The 16,940-nt window shown below is 44.2% G+C and overlaps 1 protein-coding gene across 14 annotated transcripts in view; it reads right to left on the bottom strand.

Moving 5' to 3' along the window:
* Positions 1-16,940, bottom strand: part of spag17 (sperm associated antigen 17) — a 428,416-nt gene that overhangs the window by 327,044 nt on the left and 84,432 nt on the right. For all 14 annotated transcript variants that reach the window (XM_068040791.1, XM_068040788.1, XM_068040787.1 and 11 more), the window contains 3 exons: positions 10,549-10,680; positions 7,309-7,486; positions 2,588-2,779 (listed from right to left, as the gene is read on the bottom strand). In XM_068040791.1, the coding sequence (XP_067896892.1) occupies positions 2,588-2,779; positions 7,309-7,486; positions 10,549-10,680 (502 nt within the window). The remainder of the gene's footprint in view (positions 1-2,587; positions 2,780-7,308; positions 7,487-10,548; positions 10,681-16,940) is intronic.

The raw sequence follows: 16,940 nt of genomic DNA, 5'->3' as shown, positions 1-16,940 counted from the left end.
TCTCTCCACTGATTCATCAAAGAAATCAAGTCAGTTAAACACGATTTGCCTTCAACGAATTTGTACTCTTATTTATGAATCCATAATTTTCCAAGTGCCAATTAATTTTGTCCTTGATTATTGTCTCTAAAAGTTTCCCACCACTGACGTTAGGCTGACTGACCTAAAATTGCTGGGTTCATTCCTCTCTTCTTTTTTAAACAGAGGTGTAACATTTGCAATTTTCCAGTATTCTGGCAGCATCTGCATATTCCAGGAGGATTGGAAGATTGTGGCTGGAGCTCCACAATTTTCACCCTTACTTCTGTCAGTTACCTAGGATGCATCCCATCCAAACTGGATAGCTTTTCTACTTTGACCACTGCTAACCTTTTATGTACCTCCTCTTTATTTTTATCCTATCAAATAGTGCATTCTAGATCTTAACCACTCACTGCAAAAAATGTTTTTCCTCATGTGGTCTTTGGTTATTTTGCCAACCATCTTAAATCTGTGTCCTCTGATTCTCAATCCTTCCACCAATGGGAAAAATTATTCTCTACCTACTCTTGTCTAGACACCTCATGATTTTGAACACCTCTACCAAATCTGCTCTTAAATTTCTCTTCTTAAAGGAGAACAACCCCAGCTTCTCCAGCCTATCCACATAACTAAAGTCCATCATTCCTGGAACCATTCTCATAAATCTTTTCTGCATCAGCCTGTCTATGTCCTCTTGAGATTTATCACTATCCTCCTCGTAGTTCACAATACATCCAGGTTTTGTGTTATCAGCAAATTTTGAAATTATGTGCCCAAGTCTCAGACACCAAGTAAAGCAGTGGCCCTAGTACCAACCCCTGGGGAACCCCACTCTAAAGCTTTCTCCAGTCCGAAAAACAACCATTCACCATTACTCTCTGTTTCCTTCAGATCCATGTTGCCACTGATCCTTTTATTCCATGGGCTTCAACTTTGTTGGAAAGCCTATTAGGTGGTACTTTATCAAACACTTTTTGGAAGTCCAGGTTCACCACATCAACCACATTACTTACATCAACCCTCTCTGTTACCTCATCAAAAAACTCAATCAAGTTGGTTAAATACGATTTGCCTTTAACAAATCTGTGCTGGTCTTCCTTAATTAATTCACACTTATCCAAGTTACTGTTAATTTTGTCACAGATTATCGTTTCTAAAAGTTAAACTGAGTGGCCAATTGTTGCTGGGTTTATCCTCACACCCTTTTTTTGAACAGGGGTGTAACATTTGTAATTGGAAGATTATGGCTAGTACCTCCGTAATTTCCATCCTTACTTCCCTTAGTGCCCTCGGATGCATCCCATCTAATCCTGGTGACTTATCAACTTTAAGTACAGCCAGCCTTTCTAATTCCTTCTTGTAATCAATTTTTAGCCCATCCACTATCTCAATGTGAAGAAGTCTGAGGTCATCCACTTTGGATCTGAGAAAGAAGAATAGAATATTTACTTAATGGTTGGAGACTATGAGCTCTGGAGGAGCAAAGGGCTTTAGGTGTTTATGTACATAAATCATTAAAGGTAGTGTACAGGTACAATAGTATCAAAAAGGCTAATGGAATGCTAGCTTTTATCTTAAGGGGATTGAACTCAAAAGTGAAGAGATACTTTCGTTGTTCAGAGCCTTGGTTAGATCCCATCTGGAGTTCTGCATTCAGTTTCTGGCAACAAACCTCAGCGAGGGTATATTGGTCTTGAAACTGGTATTGTGCAGATCCAGCAGAATGATACCAGCACTTAAAGGTTTAAATTGTAAGGACAGGTTGAATGAATTTGACTTGTATTCCTCTGACTTTATAAGGTCGAGGGGTGATAAAATCAAGAGATTTTAAATAATTAACAGATTTGATAGGGTTAATACAAAGGAACTATGTCCCCTAGTGGGGGAATCCAGAACAGGAGGACAAAATCTTGAAATTAAAGTTAAGCTTTTTATGAGTGAAATCAGGAAGCTCTTTTTCACACAAAGGGGAGTGGAAATCGAGAATTTGCTTCCCCAAAATGCTGTGGATGCTGGAAAAATTGAAACTTGAGACAGATTTTGTTAGGTATAATTGTCAAGGAATGTGGAACAAAGGCAAAAGTTGACGTACAGACGTACAGCCCTGATGTAATTGAATGGTGGAACAGATTTGAGGAGCTGATTTGCATACTCCTGTTTCTATGTAGATAGATATAAAGCGTGGCGAGTCGAAGAGACTTAGCAGTTGGCAGGAAAAAAGACAAGTGCAAGGAGAGAGCCAACTGTGTAACAGCCCCGACAACCAATTTTATCTGCAGCACCTGTGGAAGTCTGTCACTCTAGAATTGGCCTTTATAGCCACTCCAGGCGCTGCTTCACAAACCACTGATCACCTCCAGGCGCTTACCCATTGTCTCTTGAGACAAGGAGGCCAAAAAAGAATTATAACATACTTAATAGACAATTATAGAACATAGATACATCCCAAAATACTCTTCTAGACTTTCTTTCCTGCTTAAATACATTAGGACTCAATCTTGGCAGCCTATTATATAGACTGGTATTAACTGCATCTCATTTTAGCTGCAAAGAGTAGCTAACTGACCTTCAGGTGGCTGAAAGAGGTCTATCTCAGATTCAGTAGCATCCTCTTTCAGGAAACTCTCATTCTTTTCATAACTGATCATTATTACAGCAGAGATATTAATTCCAAGTTCTCCCAACATGAGTAGAAACTGAAGATTTTGGAAACCTTGGATTATGATGTAGTGTTGAGGACCATCATCAGGTTCATCATCTGTTTATAAACAAAGAAAATATTAATGACATAGCAGGCCTAATTTTAATCCATTCAAAACCACCCACGTGCAGAGTGAAAATAAAGACCAGTATCTCTTACTGTCTGAAGATTTAATGTTTTTCTTTATATCATGTATCGTTTTTCAGTTGCAAAGGCACAACAGCCCAGGCAACCAACTCTTATGACCAGTGTCAATGCTGGTCTATGAACAGGCAGCACAACTGGACTACACTAGAGATTTTGGGGCTGATTTTATGCAGTGTACTGCACCCGTCCCATGCCATTAACATGGTCCAGAAGCACACCTGGCACAGGCCTTGCACCTATCAAATGAAAAAAAAATTTGAGCTCAGTTACAGGCCTCTCAAATGAATGCTGGGTTTCTAAGGTTAGGACTTTCTGGTTGTTGAAAGCTACAATTGTTTCAAAGCATACACGAAACCTACCTAGCTATCTGTGCAGATCCTGGGAATGGAGATCAGGGGCAGGCCAAAGTTCCTGGTTCCATTCATCAACCCAGAAAGTATAGCCATAAGCAAACGAGGTGGTAGGCCATCAATGCCTCCTCTGACCTCATCTATATGCTCACAAAAGGTCTGTGTCGACTGCAGGTGTAGGCCAAGTTTCACCCCCAGAAGCCCTTGAACAATGCAAAGGGAGTGGAGATATGACAAACGGATTCCAGTACTTATACCTGACCTTTGTAGCCGGACAATAGGCAATTCCTAGAGGCAAAGATCAGGAAGCTTGACCCTTTTCAGATTTTCATAGCTCCAACTCCTGAAGCATCACAAAAATTGAAGCATTCCCCTCTAGAGAGGGAGCACAAAATCTAGGCTGACAGTCCAGTGCAATGCTAAAGTTGCCAAGGACAATTAGGCAGCCACCTGCCCAGAAGGAAGGCTCCAGCTGGAAATGGGGACACAACTTCAGATTTTGGGTACAGTGGTGATGAGGGGCAACACCCTTCGCAGGAAGGACAGAACCCAGGCATCAGGAGGGCACAGAAGAGGAAAGAAGGGCAGGAAGGCAATGGTGGCCAAACACACGATCAACTGCCAAAGACAGAGCTACCTGGAGATGACCGAGAATCAGTTTCGGAGGAGACAGCCACTCTACAGGCAATTGGTCACAGACATCTGTGCCCCTGTTGCCAAAGACCTCGTACCTCACAGCATTGTCGCCATATCCTGGTAGTGGCTGTCAAAGTCAATGTGGCCTTGAACTTCATCATTTCTGGCTCCTTCCAAGGATCAGCTGTGGACTTTTGTGGCATCTCAAAAATGGCTGCATACCACTGCATCTTGCAGGTCACTAACACCCTCTGTGCTTGAGCTGGACAGCACATGCATTTAATGACACACAAGAACACACAGGGCATTGGGTTTTGCCTCCAACACTGGATTACCCCAGGTGCAGGGCATCATCAATTGCACCCATGTGGCCATCAAGGCACCCAGTGACTGACCAGCAAGATCCATCAAGAGGAAGGGCTCCCGTTCCCTTAACATTTACAAAAAGAGCTTCCTCCATGTGTGCGCTTGCTTTCCTGGCAGCTATCATGACTCCTTCATCCTCCACCTGTCCAGGTTGTCTCAGACATTCACTCCAACCCATGAAGAGTGTGGATGGATCCTAGGGGACAAGGGAAATTCCTTGAAGCGATGGCTACTGACCCCTCTACGGGAACCCCAGATAGAGGCACAGAGACAATCCAACCAATGCCACCTTCTCAGCAGGACGATCATTGAGCAGGCCACTGGGCCTCTGAAGATGCTATTCGGTATCTGAAGTGGTCAGGTGGTACCCTCCAATACCCTCCTGCAAGGGTCTCGGTCATTGTGGTGCTCTGTTGTACACTCCATAACATGGTCCTCCAGGGAGGTGTGGACCTTGAGGACAGTGAGGCCCTAGAAGGAGACAGCTTGTCGGGGGAGGAACAGGCGCAGGAGCTGAGAGAGGAGAAGAGGAGGCAGAGGGAGATGATGCTGAACAGAGAGGTACCCCTTCTGCACGATGAGATGGCCTCCTACAGCCACCCTCCGGGAACAGGACCTCCCTCCTCTCCCTCACGGCCACCAGCATTAGATCCAGGTCAGCATCGACGAAGCAAGGGTTTGCCCTCCCCTGGGTGCCAGGCCACAGGCTCCCCTGTTTCACCTCGCTACCCTCTGGTGCAGTGGAAGGCTTTAGCACAAACCGCAGATCTCTCCCTCAGGACAACCAGCAGCCTCAGTGATTGTTGCCGTGGGTGTCTAAATGAGTCCCACACTTCATCTGACCTACCTCCTTCCCTGCTCCCACTGGCTCTAAGTGGACAGAAATCTCATCTCTATATCAATTAAGGGCTCATTCCTGTGAAAGAAACTCTGAACTTTAATCAGGTTCCCACTGAAGGTGGGTTTCTGACCAAAAACTGACCAGGTTCCTGTTTCCTGCCTCCATGGCGAAAATTCAGCCCCACATTGAGTAGACTAGGAAGGAACTGTTTCTACTGGCGGAGAGGTCAGTTACCAGGGGGCACAGATTTAAGGTGATTGGTAGAAGGATTAGAGGGGACATGAGGAAAAACTTTTTCATCCAGAGGGTGGTGGGTGTCTGGAATTCACCTCCAGGAATGGTGGTGGAGGCAGAAACCCTCAACTTATTTAAAAGGTACCTGGACATGCATCTGAAGTGCTGTAACCTGCAAGGCTACGGACCAGGTGCTGGAAGGTGGGATTATATTGGGCGGCTAGATTTTTCAGCCGGCGCGGACATGACGGACTGAATAGCCTCCTTTTGCGCCGCAATTTTTCTATGGCTCTTTGGTTCTACATCTGCGCTCTCAGGTGGATGTAAAAGATTCCATGGCAATATACAAGGAAGAGCAAATGAGTTCTCCGCGGTGTCCTGGCCAATATTCCTCCCTCAGTCAACATCTCTAAAACTGATTATCTAGTCATTATTGCATTGCTGTTTGGGGAGCTTGCTGTGAGAAAATTGGCTGTGGCTTTATCTACATTCCAACAGTGAGCACACTTTAAAAGTAATTCATTGACTGTAAAGTACTATGGGAAGTCCTGAGGTTTTGAAAGGCACAAGATAAATGCGTGTTTTTCTTTTCACATTCCTGCTGTCCGATGCTCCATTTGGCAGTCTGTTTATTATACAATCAAGGCAAATTATACAAAGACTGAGTGACAAACAACAATTATATCCACTCCAAATGATAATGATTTACCCTGAACCTCATAACAGGCTATAGGGTTACATGTAACAAAGTGTGAGGTGGTTCATTTTGGCAGGAGGAATGGCCTACTCCTGTTCCTATCTTCCTATGTCCTTATGGATGCAAAAGTATGAAAGTAAATGGAGTAGAGAAGCAAAGAGATCTGAAAATACAGGATCACAGGTCACCAAAAATAGCAACACAAGCTGATAAGACCATATAGAGTGCAAACAACACTGGGATTCATTTCTTGAGGGAATACAAAAGCAGGGAGGCAATGTTAAATTTACATAGAATATTGGTTAAGCCATGTTTGGAGTGCTGTATGTATTTCTGGTTTCCATTACTACATAAAGGATATTGAAGCACTGGAGAAAATTCAGAAAAAAATTACAAGGATGTTAACAGAATTAAGAAGTTGCAACTATCAGTAAAGATTCTGGAAAGGAGAAGACTAAGAGGAGACCTGTCAGAGGACTTTACAATTAAGAGAGGGTTTAATAGGTTGGATGTGGAGAAACTGTTTATACTTGTTAACAAGGGACACTAATATATGATAGTCACCAATTGATCAAATAAAGAATTTAGAATAATTTCTTTATTATAGAGTGGTGTGAATGTAGAACTTGCTGCCACATGGAGTGGTGGAAATAGATAGCATTGTTGCATTTAAAGGGAGGCTTAATGTAAGCATGAGGGAGAGAGAACTGGAGCAGGGTGAGAGAGGTAATTAGAGTAGGAGAATGTTTGTGGAGTAGAAACACCAGCATCGACCAGTTGGGCTGAAAGGCCTATGTAATTCTACATAATTGTGAAATACCAAGTCATTTTGCACTTCTCAAGAAGATTCATTATCTTAAATTATAAGCTGCCACCTTTGTTTGTCTGTTACCTTATATTTGAGAAGTAGTTACATTTATAATTTAAAATATCAACTGCAAATCATGTCTATATTAGTTCGTCTATGTTCCCTCAGCAGGCATGCCACTCACCAGGAAAGTCAAGTAACCAGTAGTTTCTCCCCAATGCATTCTAAACAATTACAATTGTATATACATATAAGCAGAAATAGTTTTTTGGTGCACTAAGGATATTACATGATATGATTACGTTTCTACCTTCATCCATCACACAGTACTGCTAATGCAAAGTGACAGGTTAAGTAGATATCCCTAGCTCAATGCAACAAAAGGATCAAGAGTGAGTGGAAATAAAAACATGCTCTGAACTTGCTGTACTTCAGAAATATTATTATTTTCTGTCTATGATGGGTTTCCACTCTCCAGAATGCATAAAATTATGAATGAAGACTTACTTATGCATCTGTCTATAACTTCCACTTCACCTCGCTTTAATAATTTGGTATTCTTTCTGATAAGTGGTGGTTCTGGAGATTTCCTTTCTGCTTTGCCTTTCCCTTTGCCCGCAGATTTTTTGTCTTTTTTTTTCTTGTTGGCACTTGCTGGCATTGTTGCCTCTTCTTCCACTGTGACCTTTGGCAAGTAGCACAATTAAGATATGAAAAGAGTTATAATGTTTAACTCTAAATATTCCAGGCAACACTTTATTATGAAGCTCTGAAAATTACATGGATAACATTATGCTTCTACTGGAGTTGTACATTATTTTTGAATTGGTAAATGCAAGCTACAAACTTACAAGCAAGACTATTTTACATTAAAGTAGGAAGAGTATGTGGCATACAAATTCTCACTTGATCTGAGTTTTGCATGTGCCAGCTCAGAGACTAACACCATGCATATTTTAGAGGCTCGACTTGAGGATGGATCTTTATGTAGTAAATCACCAGGCATAAGTGTATAGGAGCTAGGACTGCAGAATAGAATGTCACAGATGTCAGCTCACCGGAGGGGGAGATCACAAACTAGCACTGCTGCAAAGGACCCAGCTGCTAATTTTGAGTGCCCAAGCTACTAAAAAAGGCTGATAAGTATACACCAGCAAATACTAGGTGCAGTGAGAAGGCTGCCAGCGAGCTTGTGTGCAATGGGCAGAATTTCTACTGACCTGACCCACAGGGAGTGGGTCAGTCAGAAAGTCGTGGGGAACACACAATTCAGGATTCCCCCACAAGCTGTGCAGTCTGATTGAGAGGAAGGGTCTCCAGTCGGCAGGAAGCTGGTCAGTGAAGGCCGCAGCAGCATCTAAGTCTGCATTGGGAACAGGATGGGGGAGTCGACTAGGGGCAGGGTGGATCGGAGGGTGAGTGGTCGTGTTGTTCTGAGGGAGGCAGGAGAGGGGAATTGATCGAACCGGGGAAGGGAGTGCCAATCTGGTGGTCTGCTGAAATAAAAGCAAAATACTGCAGATGCTGGAAATCTGAAATAAAAACAGTAAGTGCTGGAAATACTCAACAGGTCTGGCAGCATCTGTGGAGCAAGAAGCAGAGTTCATGTTTCAGGTCTGTGACCTTTCATCAGAGCTGGCAAAGCTGTGCCAGTTCTGATGAAAGGTCACAGACCTGAAATGTGAACTCTGCTTCTCTCTCCACAGATGCTGCCAGACCTGCTGAGTATTTCCAGCACTTTTTGTTTTTACATGGTGGTCTGCTGATCCTGAATAATAAAATAAGAGCCATTTAAGATAGCCCAAGGCGCCATATGGCCTACCCCTGCTCCTATTTCTCATGTTCTTATGTCAGGGGCCTGAGATGGGGAAATCTGAGGCCTGCGAAGGCTTCTCAGGCAGGCATCTGGTTCTAGGGGATAGGAGTGAAGGCACACCTCCTAAATCCACCAAATCCTTGCCTTAACGAAGCTGCTGGGTTTTCCAAAGCTCAGGAATTGTGGCCTACAGCAGGTAAATTTGAAAACCTGTATGACAATGAGGCTCACAGCCTCAATATCATATTTAACTTTTCCAAGCCACTTCCATTGAGTGGGATTGCTGCCTTACCACCTTCCAGCCTCACCACCTTCCAGCCTCAGTTAATGTCAGAAATGGGGGTTGGAGGTGGATTTGGGTCAGGAAACAGATTTTTCAGACTTTCATGTCTCACCCACGCAAACCAAGAATCACAGAATTATAATAGGTTAAAATTCAACCCAATGATTCAGAGAAGGGAGGAATCCAGCCGCAACTTTGCACAGATCACGGAGACCATCATGGACTGAGCAGTCAACCCCATCAACTCCAAAGTGTGCCCATCATGATGGGGTTTCTGCTGACAGCTTCTATGGTAGCTCACAATGCTACAATGAAAGTTCAGACTGCCACTTCATGGCTCCATGAGTCAGATTTGATAGGGGCTTCAAGACTGTCATGTCATTCCTGCACTCTGTTCACATGCAGAACCAGATGTGGGCTAAAGTGCAGTTCTAGAAGAGTGGCCATTGCTCCATGGGAGAGACACCTGCTGTCCTCACTCAAGACGACAGCGCACCTGTTCCTTCCATCACACACTCCACCAGTGTCCATGCTAGTGCCACATAGCCAGCTAGGCTAGACTGACACAGCCTATGCTGAGGTTCAGCAGTTTGCAGCTGAGCACTCCATGCCCAAAACTGCTTGAGGTTGCCCACTATGGCAAACTGAAGTATCCTCAATGGAAGTTCAGCATGTTCTTGCATCCTGCTTCGCTCAATCCTTGGGAAAATATATGTAGCTATTCCTCCTGGTGTAGAAAGCCTCAGTTACCACCCCATCATCACTCTCCCACCACCTGCCCACCCCTCCGCCCCACTCCACCAATATACTGGTGGACTGTAGATTGCGAGTTGTTGGGGATGTCATATGCTCCAGCCAGTTAACGCAGTAAGTAGTTCAGCTATACAGACCATGAAAATCCGAGATCTGATCCCCAGTCAATGCTAAACTATGATATCTTAGCCTGAGTAGTATAGGGGAGTGTCCCTGGCAAGGTAAAAACAGCCAAGCTTCTTGCTGGTTACCATCCAGGAGCGCCCCCACCCCCCCCCCACCACCCTTTCCTAGAAATACACACATCTGGTGCAAAGGAGGAAAGTGCACTGTAATGTCATTTGCAATCGAATAGTCTAACAATAGTCACTATCTAAGCTTACATCTAAAGAATGCCCATTTGAGCAAGGCACCATTTGGGGTCAGGTGTGTGAAAAATGGCAGTAAAAAGGAAGCTACTTCTTTTTGCAAGAAAGCTTCTTAATTTAAAATTATAGAAGCTTACAGCAGGAGACCACCTAGCCCTTTATGTCTGTCCTGGTTCTCTGCTAGAGCTATCCCATTGTACCACTCTCCCCAAAGCCTGTACCTTCACGTGCTTCAAATATTTATCTAGTTTTCTTTCAAAAGATGAAATTGTCTCCGTCTCAACAATCACTTGATGCATTTCTTGTTGCAATAAACCACCACATAAAAAAAAATTCTACGCTCTCCTCATTCTTTTACTGATCAATTTAAAATTGATTGTCCCTTATCACAATTTCTCAACTAGAGGAAATACTCTTTCCCCATTTTCTATTAAAACTATTTGTAATTTTTAAAATCATTATTAAATCTCCTTGATCGAAAGACTTTAAGCCAGAAAAAAACATACCAGCCACTTAACTAAACTTACTTTGTTTACAGTTTCTTTTCTTTGAAGGTCTTTCTGTTTAATACACAGGATCTGGAATTTAACTATTTTGCTCAGCAGTGGCAGTGAAAGCTCTTCCCCTTTAGCCAGCATTTCCCATGCTACTTCTGTGACCTAGAATATCCAAAAATGCAGACAGACAGCTGGGATTGTAGTGCACAAAAACTATAACTTACAACTGTTACAGCTCCTTTACAGTTTAGAAACAAGAGTAAGCACTCATCCGCAGAGAAAGGCTGGTGGAGTGTGCCATGCAGCTGAAATAAACCAATCTATTAGGAGCAAGTGGACTTCACATTGCATTGCCTAGCTAAGAGTGTAGATGGTATTCATGTTGAATTACTAAACGCTATTTTTGCTGAGAGGAAGGGGAAACAAGATCACAAATAATTAAGGATGAAGAAGGCTTTTTGGTCCATCTTACTTCATCCATTCTAAGATTCCAACACCCTCCTGTTGTGTGGCATCATATTGTGTTTTTTCAGAACAACGATCCTAGGCTTTTGCTTCCTCTATCTGGAAGTTTATGCCACACGTTAATAACTTTTTGTGTGAAGAAGAATTTTCAAATATCAGTCTTAAACTTTAGCACAGGGCTGGATCTAGTCAGTGAGGTGGGGGCCCAGCTGACATGCCCGAAAGAGGGGTGCAACCCCACTTAGGTGGTCTGCGGGACTCGCGGGCGCATTTTCTCGGCAGCAGCCAGGGAGGCCGTCCCTATTGAGGATGGAGGCCCGCCCCCAAGAACTGACAGCCATGGTGATGGCCACTGCTGGGACTGCACCTGGAAGAAGAGGACGTAATGGATGGACAGTGCCATCACAACCAGGTGACTGGGGTCACTGGGGCAAGTCAGGCAGGCCTTGGTGAAGTGGGAGGGTTGGTAAGGGCAGGTGGCCATCGCCGCTGGGGGGCCCCTCCGTGGGCCAGAGTGCCTGAATAGGAGGACCACCCCCAACGAGAGGCCACCAGGATTTACCTGGCTGTCTCCCTCCACGGCGAAGGGTCCTCCACTGCTGGGAATGTGCCAGCAGAGGTGGGAAGAGGCCTTTAATTGACCACATAATTGGCTCAATCGGCCTCTCAGCGGCGAGAGCTGCCGTCACCTTCCCCGCCGCTGGCAAGATGGCACGGTGGGGGAAGACGATAGGCATGCCACTCCCCACCTCTCTGCATTCCCCCGCCTCCTAGCCTGTCCCCAGAGAGCTGGTAAAATCTAGCCTACAGTTTTAAACAGTCAAACATTTTGGAACCTGTGTCTCCTAGTCCTACTCCTGCAACTTAATTTAAAATAATATTCTAGGTTAACTTTTTCTATATGCTTAACAATCAAGGATGTCTCTATAAAATCAGCTCTCAGATGCCTCCACCAGATTGAAAAATCCAAGTTTGTCTAGTCCGTCTTAGTACTCAGTGTCCTCCCACTAGGAATCAGCCTTCTTGCTGATTCAAGATATGCTCTGATTGGAGCAATACAAAATTTGATCAGCATCTTTTCTGACTTTAAATCTATTGTTCATAGCAGATTGCTTTGTACCAAATGGTATCAAGCTTCTCGAGGGTCGTTATAACTGCACCATCTTGTTGAGTATTTAATGACATTCCTGACTTGTGCATTGTAGAATAGTGTAGACCAGGGTTGTCCAACCTTTTCATGTGGGGGCCATATTGTAATTTTTGTCTTACACAGGGGGCCAGTGAGACAATTTCAGAAAGATAAAGGCATTAAAAATGTATCTTACTATTAATCAAAACAATAACAAATCTGCATTTTGTAATGAAGCTTTAAATGGGAAGACTAATTTATTGACTTACATTCTCGTCATTATCTTGGACACTGATTTAATGAGATACTTGGCATTTTTTTACTTGCACAAGTAGTCAATGTTTGCCCGCACACTTGTAGCGATGCAGAGTATTATGGATTGATGCCATTCTGACGGGAGTGATCTTGATCACTCTCTCTCTCTCCCTCCTTGTGCTCCCCCCTCTCTGTGTTATTACCCCCCTCTGTTGTCTTCGCTCAGAGTCCCCCCCTTTCTGTACCCCCTCTTTCTCTCTGTCCAGCCCCACTCTGTTCCCCTTTCTCTCTCTCTCTCTCTCTCTCTGTCCCCCCTCCCTGTCCCCCGCCCCACTGCCAACAGAAGCAGACAGCGGGAATGCTCAGCAGATGGTTGTTTTTTTTTAAAAAAGGTCGTGCTGTCAGTTTCACAGATGACAGTTGCTGGAGCGGGAACAGCAGTTTCCCAGCTTCGGACACGTTCGTAATTTTTCAGCGGGCTTTTAAAAAAAAGTCGGAAGCCACTGGAAAACCCTGAATCTGTCCGAAATTGGGAAACCACTGTTTCTGCCCCGAGCACCTGTCAGCTGTGAAACTGAATTGCGATTTTTTTTAAAAAGCTGGCCTGCAAGAAGAAGTCAGTGTGAAATTTCTCATCTGCAGTCACGGACCCCTGGTGAGGATGAGGAACGGCCCGGCACAGTTTACATCCGTGAGCCAAATGTAAACCTTTCAGGGCCGGATCCTGGCCCGCGGGCCATATGTTGGACAACCCTGGTGTAGACAACCCAAAATCCGCATTGCTTTTGGAGCCACAGTGTTGGTATGGCTGATCTAACCCCAAGATGTTGATCCTAGGCCAAATAAGGCTAGAACTAGGTTAGATGTCAGGAAGTGGTTTTTTTGCAAGAGAATAGAGGACCTTTTGTTTAAATCTGTTTGTGGGCATCACTGGCTAGGCCTGGCTAACAGGCTGCTGGCTGGTACAGTAAATGCCGATTTGCTGAATTCCTTCAAGTGAGAACTGGATCTAATTGTGGCTGGGATGGAGATCATCTCTTACCAAAGGTAGATACTGTATCACATTAATCAGAATGAGGGTGGTCTCCTGGACCAGATTCAATCAACTCAGGGGTCAGAATGGAATTTTCCAGACTTTTTTCCCTAATTTGCCTGTGTTTTATCTGGTTTTTCACCTCTCCCAAAAGATCACATGGTCTTGGATGGTGTAGAGGATGCATATATTATGATGTACTAGGCATCGCAGTTGTGTGGGATGGACTGAATTGACCAGAAGGCCTTTTCCTGTCCATCATTGTTCGTATATTTGTAACACAAAACACCAGTAAGCAAAATAGTTCAACAACGACTTTATTTATATCGAACGTTTAACAACAACTTGTATTTATACAACACCTTTAATGTTGCAAAATATCCCAAGGCGCTTCAAATTTGATGTGTTTTCAAATTTGACACTGAGCCACATAAGGAGATATTAGGGGAGATGACCAAAAACTTGGTCAAAGAGGTAGGTATTCAAGACCGTCTTAAAGGAGGAAAGAGGTAGAGAGGCAAAGAGTTTTATGGAAGGAATTCCAGAGCTGAGGGTCTTGCCAGCTGAAAGCAAGGCTAGAATTAGATGAATTCCTTCAAGTGCGAACTGGATCTATTTGTGGCTGAGATGGAGGTCACCTCTTACTCAAGGTAGATACTGTATAACATTAATCAGAATGAGGGTGGTCTCCTGGACCAGTTTCAATCAACTCAGGGGTCAGAATAGAATTTTCAAGACTTTTCTTTCCTAATTTGCCTGGGTTTTTTCTGGTTACATCTCGGAGGATTATGGGGCTGGAGAAGATTACAGAGGTAGGGAGGGCGAGGCCATGGAGGGATCTGAAAATAACAATGAGAATTTTAAAATTGAAGTATTTCTTAACCAGGAGCCAATGGAGGTCAGCAAGAAGGACAAAGGGTGAATGGGACGGTGCGAGTTAGGACACAGGCTGCAGAATTTTGGATGACCTCAACTTTTCTGAGGGTGAAAAATGGGAGGGTGGCCAGAAGTGCGTCAGAATAGTCAAGTCTAAAAGTAACAAAGTCATAGATGAGGGTTTCAAGATCATATTTTAACATAGTAAAACATCTCAATGTGCTTCACAGGAGCATAATCAGACAAAATTTGACACTGGTCCAAAGAAGGTGACCAAAAGCTTAGTCGAAGAGGTAGGTATTAAAGAGGGTCTTAGAGGAGAGAGAGGCAGAGATATTTACATATGAAAATGAATTTACAGCACAGAAACAAGTCATTTGACCCAATTGGTCTATGTCGCAATTTATGCTCCACATGAGCCTCCTCTCATCTCCTCTTCATCAGCATAGCCTTCTATTCCTTTATTTCTTATGTACTTATCTAGATTCCTCTTAAATGCATCTATTCTATTCGCTTCAACTACTCCCTGCATCATTATTATGTTGGAAGGAATTTCAGAGCTTTGGGACTAGACAGCAGAAGATGGGCTCCCCCACCTTCTCCACACCCTGTCCCCCCCATGGTGGGGTGAAGGAAGTGCAGGATGGATAAAAGGCCAGAGTTGGAGGAACAACAGAATTTTCAGAGGGTTGTAGGACTGGACAAGGTTACAGAAATAGGGAGGGGTGAGGCTATGGTTTCAACATGAAGATGAAAATTGTAAATAGGAGGTGTTGGTGGAGAGGGAGCCAATGTAGGTTAATGAGCAGAGGAGAAATGGGTGAACAGAACTTGTTGCATGTTAGGATACAGGCAGCACAGTTTTAGATGAGCTTGTTTATGAAGAGTGGAGGATGGGAGGTCAACCAGAAGAGCATTGGAATAGTTGAGTCTTGAGGTTAACAAAAACATGGATGAATGTTTCAATAACAGATGGACTGAGGCAGGGGTGGAGACAAGCTATATTAAGGAGGTGGAATATGGAGCTGCAAGTTCATTTCAGGGTCAAATAAGATGCCGAGGTTGCAAGCCTGAGACAGTAGCCAGGAGAAAAGGAGTTTGTGGCAGGGGCTGAAGACAATGGCCTTGGTCTTCTCAATGTTTAATTGGAGGAAATTTCAGCTCATTCAATATTGGATGTTGGACAAGCAGTTTGATAACACAGAGGCAATGTAGGTATTGAGCGAGGAGATGGGTGTCATCAGGGTACATATGGAACCTGATGTTGAATTTTTAAAATTACGTCACTGAAGGGCAACATGTAGATGAGAAATAGGAAAGAGACAAGGGGTGGAATTTTATGTGTGCCGCGGCATTCCTGACAGCGGGACCAGAAGTTGGCGTAACTTCTGCTTCTGCCGCAATTCCCGTTTTGCACGCTATTTTGTATGTAAATGAGCCGTGTGACAACTGGCATAGGGGACACGTGGGATCATGTGGCCTTTCATTGGTGGAAGCCGCCATCACTGCCCTAAGCACCATGATCACCACAGATATAAAACATTCCGTGCTTGCAGCATCAAAGATCAGCAGCCTGCCTTTCATGCAGATTAACCTAAATAGAAGCCTTTCTTCCCTGGCTCTGTGTCTTCAAGGCAGAGGGTACACAAGGAATGCAGTGGAATGTGTGAGTAGCCTTTGTGACACTCACTAAGTGATTTTGCGCCAAGATGAAGATTGGCATTGTTTATGTGCTTGGATGTGTCGTGTGAAAGCTACTGCAGAATGAGTGATGTTGATGCATGTATGCAATAGTTGTGATGTATCATTTGCCATGTCATTAAATCTGCACTGTCTGCTGCAGGATAAACAAAGCCACAACCAGCATGAGCAATGCAGAACAGGAGGAGGAGTCCCTGACATCAGGCTGCTGACCATGGCTGAGGAGGAGTCAGACATCAAGACAGAGGAGGGAGGCAGGGCAAGCAGTGATGGCGAGGCAGGAGCTACAAGGCATAAGGATGAAGCGTTATCTCTACGCTTCAGCCATATGTGGAAACTAAAGGAAATTTTGTGAACTCATGTGAATCGGATGCTTAAAGTCCTTCTGTTTGTGTGTCCACTGCAGGTGCCAGCACTCGAGTCACAGAACGCTGTGTGGCCCAACAATCTTCCTCTGGGGAGGAAGAAGAAGCCAATGCCCCAGTGGCACAATGGCGCAGTGGTTAGCACCGCAGCCTTACAGCTCCAGCGACCTGGGTTCAATTCTGGGTACTGCCTGTGTGGAGTTTGCAAGTTCTCCCTGTGTCTGCGTGGGTTTCCTCCGGGTGCTCCGGTTTCCTCCCACATGCCAAAGACTTGCTGGTTGATAGGTTAATTGGCCTTATAAATTGCCCCTAGTATAGGTAGGTGGTAGGGAAATATATGGACAGGTGGGGATGTGGTAGGAATATGGAATTAGTGTAGGATTAGTATAAATGGGTGGTTGATGGTCGGCACAGACTCGGTGGGCCGAAGGGCCTGTTTCAGTGCGGTATCTCTAAACTAAACTAAAACTAAACTAAAGTGCACCATCACCTGCCTCTTCTTCCACCTCCACCAACGCACATACATCCACACAGTCAGCAGGGGGTTAAAGATTAGAATCTGCATCACAAGCTGGTGTGCACAATACGTCCCAGCAGC

Source organism: Heterodontus francisci, chromosome 10 (assembly GCF_036365525.1).
Source record: "Heterodontus francisci isolate sHetFra1 chromosome 10, sHetFra1.hap1, whole genome shotgun sequence".
Lineage (NCBI taxonomy): Eukaryota > Metazoa > Chordata > Chondrichthyes > Heterodontiformes > Heterodontidae > Heterodontus > Heterodontus francisci.
The sequence above is the reverse complement of the archived record's forward strand: the minus strand, read 5'-3'. Positions and strand labels throughout refer to the sequence as shown.